Source organism: Petaurus breviceps, unplaced genomic scaffold, assembly GCF_028583685.1.
Source record: "Petaurus breviceps papuanus isolate PSGF00001 unplaced genomic scaffold, PetGlider_PUasm1.0 90491, whole genome shotgun sequence".
NCBI classification, from domain to species: Eukaryota; Metazoa; Chordata; class Mammalia; order Diprotodontia; family Petauridae; genus Petaurus; species Petaurus breviceps.
Window position 1 is genome coordinate 1598632 of NW_027187263.1, and position 12973 is coordinate 1611604.

A 12973-nucleotide genomic window follows, 5' to 3' on the forward strand; every position below is an offset into this window, starting at 1 on the left:
GTGCTCTTCCCACTCCCAGCCCCAAACTCGAAGATACGAACCCATGGTGAAATAATAAGTGTCTTTGCCTCTGTGACTATGAAATTTCACTGATACATTGATCAATTTCACCTTCCCCCTCCTCGAGTTTTTCCATCCTCACTTTTATATAGAACTAACTGGGTTGAATATCCTGGTTTGAGGATGTATAGCCACAGGGAGCTGGCCTGGGTCCTGAAATCTACTGGCCTTACCTAGATTTTTTTTTCTCCACTCTCCCTCACTTTGTAATGTTACTTTCACTTGCTAATCACGAAGAAGAGCTTAAATAATTGAAAGTACATTTAAACAAAAAGCAGTTCTTTTCTCATCTTTTCAGGGAGAAAGAGACTAATCTTCCCCCGCTGAGAAAACTCTCCTTTTATTTATTCTGTATATTACATCCATCCTGTTGTGGAAGTGGTGAGTCAAATTTGACTTGAGTCTTGTTGAAACCAGGCTTGTCTCTCTTTCTCCTTCCTCCACCCCCACACCCCCAGCCAGAGACTCAGTGTCACATCTGGACCCCCTCATTTATTAGACTCATTTCTTCTTGTCCCTAGAAATCTTCATTTGATTTTTGAAGGCATTTGTCTGAAAGAGAACTTCAAAAGCCTTTTCTTTTGCAGATAAAAACTTGCTTTCTGGACAGATAAGTCCAAAATGCTAGAGGCAAACAAGTGCTATCATGTCTACAACCCAGTTTGTATTTGTCTTCAGGAATAACTAGCAAAGACAAAACAAATATCAAAGTAATTTAACCCTGCCCCCTTCACCCCATTCCACCCCACAGGGTTTTCTCTCCCACCCTCTCTATCATCACACACAGAGAGACACATATACAAAATAGAAAGGAGCCTTTGTTTTCATTTTGACATTTTTTTAAAAAATCATTGTAATTCATAGATGGTTGTTTCAGTAAGTGAATATGAAGCCTATAATTGAGTAACCTAAACAATACTGTAGAATTAATAATATGTTAATCATTTCATTGCTGCCTAATATTGAGGAAAGTTGTATAATTAATGCCCTTGTAGTTAGTATTTTTAATTTCAGGAGTTTGGGTTTTACAATGAATAATAGCAAGTACTTGCATTGGAACAATACATATGTTTACAATTTGGCTCAACTACCTTCTAGGATTTACATTTCCACAGACTCTTTAGGATGCAAAATTTCTGTCAAATTAAAGTGAGTCCTCCTGTCTTGCCCGCTTCCAGCAAATCACTTGCAGCACCTAATAAATCCAGATGGGGTTCCTTCTATAGCCTGATGCTGCAGAAATCATTATTGTCCTGCCTTGCTTCATGTCAGAGGCCTCTTCGCCTCATCTGTCATGAAACCAATTTCACTTTATTTACATCCATTTGCTAGTTTAATTACTGTGCTGATGAATAGCCTGAAGGAATTAAGTTACGAGTCTTTGGAAACCTAAAGCGACAGATATATGAGCTATCTTTTAACTAAAAGGAAAGAAATGATGGTTCATTGAGTGTACCAAAATTTAAAGGCAATCAGTGCTTTTTTATGCCTAGAAATTCAAGATTATAATGTTGCAACACATTTATTTATCTCCTCCCTGATATAATGTATGGCTTTAAGACTCCTGGTATTTACCCCTTGACTGAATTTAATAAAATTATACTTACAGACACACATATACGGACATATAGGTTCTATAAGGTATCAGTCTTTTCCAGACAAACTCCAGACAAACTTGAAACTTTCTTTTTAATTTTGAAAAGATAGCTGTTCCTCTTAACTTTTTGCTCTGAACTAATAAGTCACTTAATAATATAAGAGAAATATAGATATCTATATTAAATAGATAATTTATTAGAAGTCAACTTACAGTTCAAAGATTATATGAAATGTACATATCTAATATAAGAGTTTCTCTCATATTCTATGTACCACTCTGTTGTGTTTTATTCTTGGATCTTTTCACACAATCTTTTCTTATGTTTTCATTTTTTCATATATTTCTAAGGTACTTAAGTAGGTAATTTTACTCATTTCTTTCCTTGGTCATTATGTACATATATGTATGCCCATAGTAAGAAGCATGTGTCTGGGTTGGGAGAAGAAAAGGGTGAGAGAGATAAACATAGTGTGAATGTAACATACAGTTTCACAAACTATAGGCACTTGGGGTATCAAATAACAAGAGCCTTTAAACTTTTATTTGTTCTATATCATGTAAACTATTTCTGTGTATCTTTCTTATAACTTAATCTTTTAAGACACTTTCATGGTTATGCTCCAAATAATCCTTTATAAATCATCTATAAAATGTAAATTTTAAACATTAAAAGCCAAAAAGGAAATTATTATTTTTCCTTTCATCCTCAATTTACTTGTGATGTTAAATTTTCTCTATTCTTATTCTCTATTTTTCTAGTTTGTGATTATATATCCATGTGTGATTCAATTTTATATATATTTTCTGAGATCCTCTATATACATGTATACATTTGGGTCCTCTGAATTTGTATGCCTATAATTTTAAGCATATTTACCATTTCAAGAAAGTATTTTGCCCCTGCTTCCATATTGAATGTATAATTAACTTCAAATAACTTGAGGTTGTTCAAGCTTTCTAACTATTCATGCTCCTAAAACTCAACAGATAGAGTTGTACCTTTAAAAACTATGTTAATCATTCAGGGGCAAGAGATGTTCTCTCCTTTCAGAATAAAGTATTTCCTTTACAGAGCAAGTGGTATATATGCTATCCCAAGTGAATTCAATGCATTTTGTTATTCTTTGGATTCTATGTTTTCTTTATCACAGAGTCAATTTAAAGGAGAAAGATATAAAATTATCTGAGGACCTGGAAGTGATGAAAACCATAGTGTCATACACACACACACACACACACACACACACACACACACTAAAGGAAGGATCTGAGGCTAGGGTATTTCTTGCAAGACCTTGAGAATTCTCTTTCCTTTACACACCACAATTCTTGCAATTCTTCTTTCCCCATTTCTTCCCTTGAAAATTGGTTCTCCCAAATTGTCACCCACCCCAAACACATACACATACAAACACCATGTACATCACACATGCACTTGCTTTTGGCACAAAGATAATCTTTCATATAAAAGTTCAACAATAAAGAAACACTAATAGAGACCCTTGGAAGTAAAATTCCTTGCTTTTCTTTAAAAGAACTAGAGATAAAATTGTATCTTCATTATGTGGAAATGTATAAAAAGAGTATTTAACTTGACAGAATTGTTTGTCTAGGGTTTTAAAATCTATGGTTTTTATATCTTCGCATTTTTAATGAAAGAAAGAAATTCGAAGGGTGAGGTATTAAAAGCTCTCTCTCTCTCTCTCTCTCTCTCTCTCTCTCCCTCTCCTTCTCCGTCCCTCCCTCCCTCTCTCCCCCTTTTTGATTAATAGATCCATGTGGCTAACGGCCTGACATATGGTGTGCGAAGCAGCTTGAGATGGTACCTTAGGCATCCCCTACGGCCATTAACATATTAGAGGCTTATGTGCAGTCAGACAGTCAGACTTCATCTAGAGTCCAACATAGAAAAGGCTGCACCCCAGAGCTGTTTGATATAGTCTTTCAATAATGCATCACTCTTCAATTTTAAGGGAGTTGCTCCTAGTGCTGAGAAACACAGGGGCAGAGCCCAAATAAAGTTTTTAAAAAGGGCTCAGTTACACTCATCAAAAATGTGCTTACATATGTTTGTATACGTATATGCATGTACATACAGAAATACAAGCTCCCATACCAACGGCTAGTAAATGCCAGGAGTGAATTGTGAACCTGAGTTTCGTGCTTTATCTTGCTTAAAGTCCTCTAGAACCAAGAAAAGCAACAGAGGAAGTTAGACTTTCTGTAAAGCATCAACCAGCTGGTACAGTTGCAGATAGAAGCATTGCAAAACATTTTTTAAAAACCCGACTTTGATCCTGAAGAGTCGTTTTTTTTTACTTCAAAACGTGTTTGTTTGTTTGTTTTTTACAATAGAAACTCCTAAGAAAAGATAAAGAAATAACACCCCCTCCTCCCCCAAAACACCAGTTTTTAGACGCCAAATACATCACTAGCTTTTGCAGAAGAGGTAACTCTACTATAAATAGTTTTGAAGACTAAAGTTTTGAAAAAGTCCTGGGGAAAAAAAATCGAAACTTGTAGACAGTAATTCTGAAAGGCGGAGAAAACATCCCGTTTGTATGTCATTCCTATCTGTTCTTTGGAGATTAGCGTGATGATTTAAAAATCAAAGCTTGCACCCCACTTAAGGCTTATTTAATCCATTTCAGCGTTTTGATTGAAGCTTAAAATCGAGGTCCCACCTTCCTCTCTCTTTAGTCTGCTGCGAGTAACCTGCTCTCCATCTTTTGAACTTTATTCCGACTGTTTGCTTAGCAAATAAATGATGTTCCGCCTGATTAAACCTTTAAGGTAGATTCCTCTGATTTCACGAAAACTGTATTAATAAGGAGCTTTGATGTTGCCTTACTTTCGAACTGTATAGCCCTGAGGCAAAAAAAACGCATCAAGGTAACGGAAAAAATAAATGGTCAAAAGCAAAGATCACCCTCCCTTTCAATATACTATGGAGTCGCACAATCCGGTTCTAGCCTAGACAAGATTAACCTAGCCCAGCCTATCCACTAAACTACACCGAATTAGAAAATTACTCTGCTCTAAATCCTTTCTTTTTTCAGAAATACTAGTAATCCTGGTGTAGTTTGAGTCATTGTTACCTTTATAAGGAGATGTAAAAGGAGTAAGGCATTTTAGGCGACTCATTTATATATGCAGTTCCTACAAACCTTTAGGCAGGAAAATAATAATAATTTTAAGCAAGCAAACAAAAAACTTGAGAGAGGAATTGTCTTCAGGCAGAAATTGCAGGTGAAGAAGAGAAAATACATTTAAGTACCCAGTAAGAAAACTTTTGAATATAACGCTATGAAAGTTTTGGGGAAATGCTCCTGTGTTTTTCAGAGAAAACTTAGAGTTCATATGAAACCTCTGGCTATTATTACACTTTATGGGGAAGAAAATACACACACACACACACACACACACACACACACAATGAAGCTCACTGCAAATACTGCTTGGTTGGATACAAGCAACTGAAATAATGAAAATCTGATTTCTCTTAAATACAGATGAAAGTTACTCATCTTTTAAGGTTTCACAGTCCGCGGTATTTACATCCATTTTCAGGAAACTCCAAGGTTGGAGAGAAGGGGGGACACAACGACCCTCCGATTTCCTATTTCAAGTTATTCCTACCTGCTTTTAAGGGGAAAAAAAGTCTGCATTCTCCCTTATAATTCATAACGCCCACTTAAGATTTCTCAAAGTATAGGACAATTGGATTTACACCTCAGTCTCGCAGCTTCTTGTCTCTCTCCCTTTTTCTTGTTTTATCACACTGCTTTAATAAAGTCACATAAGTGATCGGAATTAACATAAATCATTATTAGTTATTAGGATTTGCTCTAAATTACTCTGTGAATATAGCACCAAACCCCATCTGCCACTCCTGCTCTAGCAGCAATAGATTGCAGATAAAATAAATGTCCTTACCCCATTAGAATGTTCCTGTCTCTGTAGCCAAAAGCCAAACAAAAGCAATAAATACAGAGCTTTTTTCTCTCCACTATTCAGCTGTGACTCTTTTCATCAGCTCTTCCTCTAGAAAAGCTCGATAGCTGCCTGAAAATATTGCATTTTATATCACCAAAGGGCGATTAATATTGCATTAACTGTATTTAACATTTTTAAGCGCGAGTAATCTGAAATGAGTAAGTTTCTCTTTCTAAGTACAGGAGATGTCAGAACTAGTGCAAACCACTTAAGATATCTCTGTATAAACAGATTATTTGTTTCATACTTTGTATTTTTTATAATGTTATGGTATAGTGTGCTGTGTTTGAAGTACAAGAAGCCATGCTAATGGTCTGTTTAAAGTATTCTGACACTGTCTGGAGACATTCAAGTCTCTGCCTTCATTAAATGTTTATTGTCAACACTTCAGTGAAAAAAAAAAAACTCTGGTGTAAGTGAATTTCCACGGCTGGATATTGTCAACACTTTGTTTTATTCTGATCCATGTGTACAAAAGTTTGTATACATTATGCTGAACTGAAGCCAGGCGGAGATTTAGTGTGATAATTAGAGTTACCAAACAAACTTTTGTTTGTAAACTGGTTTACAAAATGACCTTAAAAAATCTCTCTCTCTCTCTCTCTCTCTCTCTCTCCCTCTCTTTTCCCCTCTCCTCCCCACCCCCCCACCATGAAAGATTAAACGTTGTGTCAAAGTGCCACTATCTAAAGGAAACAAAACCTAAAAATAAAGGGCATAGAAAAAAAAAAAAAAGACTTTCCTCTGAATCCAAGACCCATTCTCCACCCCATCCCATCACGGACATTCAAATCACTCCAGGTTGGTTACGGAAGTCTCTTTGCCTTATCAGGAGCCAATGGATGGGTTTCCTGATCTTAGATTTGCCTACTTCTCTTAGATAACTTTTTAAGATACAAGGTTTTTATCTCAGTTCTGTGACCAGAGCAGGCCCTTGCACAATGACTCCGTTAGTGTCTCGTCTATACCAGGGCTTCTGTTTTACACTTCCTTGCACAACCCTCTGCCCCCAATCTAAGTACTTTATTCACGGACAAGATAAAACTTTCCAAACTTGGCCCCGCGGTTTCAACCTTAAACACACGCACTCACGCAAGCGTGCGGGCGCGCGGGCGCGCACACACACAAACATACACACACACACACACACACATATCAACAATAACAGCCACTATAGCAAAAGCAACAACTAAAACAACCCACAAGATTTTGATTTCTATCACCTGCGTCTTTCTTGTCTTTAAATGGATTGTGTCTGTGGAAGTTTGGAGGCGGTGTCAGGGGCGGACGGGCGAGGGGTGGGGGTGGGGGTCTTCTGTTAACTTGCTAACGGGGAAGGGGGATGATCATATTTATCGTCAATAAGAAAATATCCGATTCGTTTTTCTCGGGGGATGGACTCTGATGTTAACAGAAGGACTTGGAGAGGGTCAGGGGAAACGAGAGGAGCCTCGTTTCAAACACCCTCCACCTTAAAAAGCCAGAAGTGTCCGGGAGGTGTACGGGGGACTACCTTGACCAGGAGACGGAAGGTGCACGCCGCGCATGTGCCGTAGATGGCAGCAGCCTGGCACGCTCCGAGGACTGACTTTACCTTTGCACTATCTCCCCTGAACGGGATCGATCATTACCCCTCTAAGTCCAGGGCACTGATATTTCATTTCTCACAAATCAGCCACCGCATGCACCGATCCGGGAAATCGGGTCATTGGTAGCGATTAACCCATTCGGGTTCTCCACAGGTTCTCTGCTATTTCAGCGCCTTAGCAAACGCTCTCGGGCAGCTACTGAGACAGAGAGGGGTCCGAGACCCAGCGGGCTTAGCCAGGGCATCTCGCCTAGCGCCCCGCGCCTTGCGATTCACACCTGCTTCTCCCAAGCCACGTTGGAGTGGCAGCCGGCTTGAGCCAATTCAAGTTCCGCCGCTGCTGTCACGAGCCGAAAGCCTTTAGGGCTTGGTCTTAGGTCTGTAGACTCCCAGGAAAAAACCTCCAAGAAGATACTGCATGCAGTAAGACGTTGCCCTCTCCCCCTCCCCTCCAGGACCTGCTCACAAAGAACTAAGAGGAAGAAAACGAAGCTCAGGCTCCTCGGCGCTACCTTGGAGAAGTGGGAGAGACCGACGAGTCCAAGGACACTGTGACCAAGAATGGACAGCAGGGTGAAAAGTCCTTTCTCTGTGGGCAAATGATTCTTAAGGGAGATTTCTGGAGAGGAGCCGGAAAGGTACTTCGTTTTAGAGTGTGTGTTCTTGGGTGGAAATTAGATGACCCCGTCAGCTGTGCGTTTTACAAGGGCAGAAACGAAACAAACACCAACACCACCCCACGGGGGAAAAAAAAAGCCAAACTACTCCCCCCAATCCCAGGCTGATAATCAGAGAGTTTTTTAATTAAGCAACTTAGAACTTGAGAACTTGACTGTCACATTCCTATTAGTTGTGGGAGGTGGGGGTGGAAGCAGGGGGAAGGACTGTCCTTCCACAGTGGTTCACAGAGACCACCTCAAAAATAACTCTGGGAATTAGAGGTGCTTTCTCTGCACATTTTCAAAGGATACATTTTAGAGGTTTTCAAAGGAAATGCACTCTCTCCAGCCCCAACCTCGTGCCTCCCAGAGCCTTGTCTTCCTTTCTCCAACAGAATTTTTTGGCGAGGGAAGGGAGGTGGGTTTGCTGTCCACCTCCCATCAAGCTGACTTGACAACAATTAGGAAAGTTTTTAATTAGTCTCTTGTTATAGTTCATTTTATTAATTTTCAGGATCTCAGGCCATGAATTATTAAAGGCCGCACTGTAATTGTATTTGCAGCGATCCTTTTGTAGGGCACGTGGTTAGATACGGGCTCTCCAGGAGTGGAGCTCTCTTTTGGAGCGAGTCCCATTTATAAATACTGAGCGCGTGAAACGGGCCTAGACGGCAGCAAGAGTGAATATTTTATCAAATATTAAATAACATAATTATTGAGAATAGACTTATCTCGCAGGTGGGAAGAGATCCCCACGAGAATCAGAATTCGGTTGCTATTTTTTAAAAAATCAATTAAGCTTGTCTCCTTCGAAACATCAAGCAAATACAGCAGGGTTTCCTCGTGATAATAATACTATGGCGATAACAATGTGAATAGTATAATCGTATTAAATAAAAACACCTTTTCCCAGCCAACTATACTGGAGATGTTGAAATGAGCTGGGGAGAGAAAACCCACGTAATTATGCACACGACAAACGAGACGAATTAGCTTGGAGATCAGCCCCACGGAAGAAAAAATTACCTTTCAACAAATCTGTTTTACAAGGGGAAGAAAGGAAAAGAAAGGATGGGGTTTGAGAGGAAGAGGAGGATAGCCCACCATGACATAAATCTCTTCTATTTAAACATTCCTTTCTCCTGCTTCGAGAAAGTTAACTTATTGAGAGAAAAAAAGACCGAATTAGGCTTAATATCACATGAGAGGGGGGAAATCAATACTATCATAGCAAAGGGTTTTAGCATTCATTTTGTGACGTTATAATCCAAGTTGAAAACATTTAGAGAACAAGTGTTAAACAGACATTCCACAAGTCAGTTTGAGTCAGAGGGACTTCAGTTTAGATCCTAGCTGGGGAAAAGGACAGACGCCCTACAACCAAACTATAGGAAGGAGAACAAGAAGAAAGGGTGGAAGTGAAAATAAAGTCTATGTCAAAGTTGGTGCCTACTCTTTTTCTTTTTCCTTTCTTACTTCACCAAATCCTGGAGTTCCTGAGAGGATCAGGTGTTCATTTTAATTCACTTGTCTATTTCTCTCCTGTCATTGTGGCTTACTCAGGGTCACTCTTACAGAGACTGTGAGACATCTATTTACAATCTTTCACAGTCACTGGACCATGATTTCAAGTTGAATAAACTTCCTCTCTTCAACCTCTTTTAGAACTGCAAACATGGAAAAGCAAAGCTACTACAGTGTGACAAATCACTGTACACTTTCCTGTAACATATAGTTTTATGTGTATACAAGCACACATATCCCCAAAGGATTGCCTATTAGAGATATTAATAAAGAACTTAAGTCTTCCATTAAATACTCATCCATTTAATAGAAAGCAAAGCATTCATGTTTTGCATAGTTTCCTACTACATAAAATAGGAAACTCTGCAAATCATATATTTTCATTTTGATTTATTAACATAGTATTTTCTTCATAATTGGTAAGGATTTACTTAATACAAAACAGAGTCTTAAGTTTTCAATACATACATTGTTCATTATTGTATAATACAAATGTGTTTGCCTGCAACATTCCAGTTTTGGGCAGATTTAAAAAACAGCCTTTGTAATTCTTTTTTATTTGTTCATTCCTGGCTCTCCAAAAATGAAATCCCATCATACTTTTTTCTATAAAATAATATTTTTACAAATGCATTTATTAAAAACTCTGATGACATTTCAAGTCAATAACAACAGAAACAAGTCAATTTCTGATGGAAGAGATCTATTTTAAAAATACCTTTAGTGCTTTTTTTTTAAACATTAACAATTGTTTAAAATCACAGCTTTTTTTTTTTTTTTTGATGTATTATTCTTTTCTGAACATCAAGTAAGTGTCTTGGTTCACAGATTTACCGGTGAAATTAAAAAGATTTGGCTAAAGTAGGATGTCTCCAGAAGAAATAATCCCAGCTATTAAGAAACTTTTGTACATTTGGCATCTGATCTAGTCACAGGTCATCAGAAAATAGACAGAGGGTCTTGGATCACTTGAAGCAGTAGGTGGCATACTGTACGTTTCCAAATGAACAATTGTGTCTTACAACGTATCAGGACAGAGCAGTTAATGGTTTTTATATTTGCTAGCCCCCAAATAAAAATAAAGCATTTAGTTACATCATTATCAGAAGTGCAATTAGGCCAAAATAACATATAAAACCTCAAACCATCAAAGCATAACACTGACTTCACAGGTGAATATTGCCTTCCAGAACACTAAAGAGAGTGAGGCAATTTGATTGGTAGATTGAATTAAGATTTTCTGCAGGTAAAATAAACTTCAAGAAACACAGGCAGCTAATATATAGTTCATTTTATTCAGAGCACCGCTTTTCACATAAGAGCTATCTCAAAGTAATGAATTCTGATTCGGCAGAAAAATACATCTTTTCACCACTTCCCTCCCCCTTCTTTTCCTTTCCCCCTTTCATTTTTTCTTTCTCTTTTTGGTTGAATTAAGTCTCATTTGTTGAACGGCTCTACCTGGACTTTATCAGCCCTGCATCAGAAACAAAAATGCAGCCAATAATAATAAAACTGTTCTGTTTTCAATTGTGTTTTATTTGTAAGTGTGCTGGGACACATCTCCCTGTTGTATTTTGGCTTACAGAAATATTTCTGATAGAAATAAAAAGGAATATAGGAAAGACACAACCAAGGAGAAAGCTCAGCAAACATACATGGACAGGTAGATAAATCAGTGAGACATTTCAGGAGCTACACGTGGTTGCAATTTGTATTCTCTTTTTTTGTGCATTAAAGAAAATATTTACAATAATCTTCCTTTTTCTTTTCTAAGTACAAGAATGTGACAAGAATGTTGTGTTTTCAGTGAAAACAGGCAGCAAAACTGTGAAATCACACCACCCACGAAAAGATCTACCAGAAGCTAGTCTATTTAGTGCTCAGTTTCAAATGCATAGAATGTTTGCGCTGCAAACAATGATACACAAAATAAATAAATAAATAAATAATAAGTAATCAGAGTGAGACCTAATCACGGCTCTTTCTGTGCCTTTCAGGTCGTGCATGATTTCAGTCTTGTTAAATGGCAGGTTCTCTCTCACCCCCTCCCCCTTATTTGTTCTGTTTTTAGAAATTCTTTATCCTTGGTAAAGGATGGCTATACACCAACATATCAGGAGATTCAAAGAGCATCTTGTGCCTTTACAAAGCTGGCATTTAATTAACCACCTTTAACTCTCTCTGTCTTAATTTTTCCATCCGAGTTTCACCATGTACCTTCATTATTACTGTGAAATGCTATACATATTTTTCTTTTTCATTCGGGAGACTGATAGTGCAAATAAAAAAAGTTTCCACTACCCAACGTTTATTACCGACAATAAACGATTTTTTTCCAAAGGAAATCCAATTATTGTTTCCCTCCCCTCCCCAACAACATGCAGATCCCTCTGAAACAAACCAGCCACATCAAATATTGCCTCTTTCAATTGTTGATTTCGTTGCTTTCATAATAACTATGTCCTGTCCTATAGCTGGAAATCAGGAACTTTTAACATTGCAATATCCTCTTCAACCTCTCGAGCAAATTGGAAAGGGGACCTACAGGATCGGAGTGCATCTTGTCCCTCGGCCTCAAAGTGGGCAGGGCATCTCTGTCATCCTCTACCGCTAACAGTTGCAATCTGTATATTTGAACAGCTAGAAAAAATATATAAATATATAGATATATTTTAAAACAAACCACACCCACAAAAGAAAAAAGGGGACAACAATGAGGTAACTTTCGCTTAGAGAAAACTATTAAGAAATGGTTTGTTTCCTAGATCTTAAATGTGAGGGCAGAAGGAATTTTTTTTAAACTTTTTTCCCCCAGAGTAAAATCTGTGTTTGAGACCCAATACTCTCTGCCTCTTAGTCTCCACGAGATGACCTGGAGTCCCATCTCACCAGAACAGCTCTATTCAACCCCTGCCAAGGCCGGCCCTTGCCAAGTCAGAACCTGGCAAGGTTAGGCTGAGCCACCTGAAAACCGTCACCCTCTATAACCATGCAGTAGCATCCAAAGGGCCCTTGACCCACCCAAATACCCACGGTACAGAGAACCACCATCACTGAAGCCTCATGAAAAGGATTTCATTGAATCAAAACCAAAATGGGTGGGGTGGAGGTGAAACTTAGAAAAATAAAATCAAAACCCCAAATAATTAGCATTAGCACAGACACCAAGTTTCACCTTCTGATTATTTTTCCTTAAATTTGTGATTTAGTTCATCTGTGTGCATATGTGTGTGTTTATGATTTGGGCGGTGGTAGTAGTTGTGGTGGCGGTATTAACTCTCTTCCTTTGGGGGAGGGAAATCAAGCCGCAGAGGAAGGATCCCCGGAGTTAGATTTCTAAAGCGTTTGCTTTTGCTTATAGTATTTCTTTATTTCTATAGATTTTTTTTTTGTTTTTTTTTGTTTGTTTGTTTTTTGGTGGTTGGTTGGTTTTTGTACATTGTTCCTTGGTCCCCAGGATATTTTTATAAGTGTCTCTGGTCAAGAACAAGTCAATTTCCCCTCCCTTCCCATACAGTCCTCCCAACCTAGCCTCCTCCCCCC

At 38.3% G+C, this 12973-nt stretch overlaps 1 protein-coding gene across 1 annotated transcript in view; it reads right to left on the bottom strand.

Moving 5' to 3' along the window:
- Positions 1 to 7706: 7706 nt before the first annotated feature.
- Positions 7707 to 12973, bottom strand: part of POU4F1 (POU class 4 homeobox 1) — an 11845-nt gene continuing 6578 nt past the window's right edge. The window contains exon 3 of the mRNA XM_069062663.1: positions 7707 to 7833. Coding sequence (XP_068918764.1) covers positions 7707 to 7833 — 127 coding nt within the window. The remainder of the gene's footprint in view (positions 7834 to 12973) is intronic.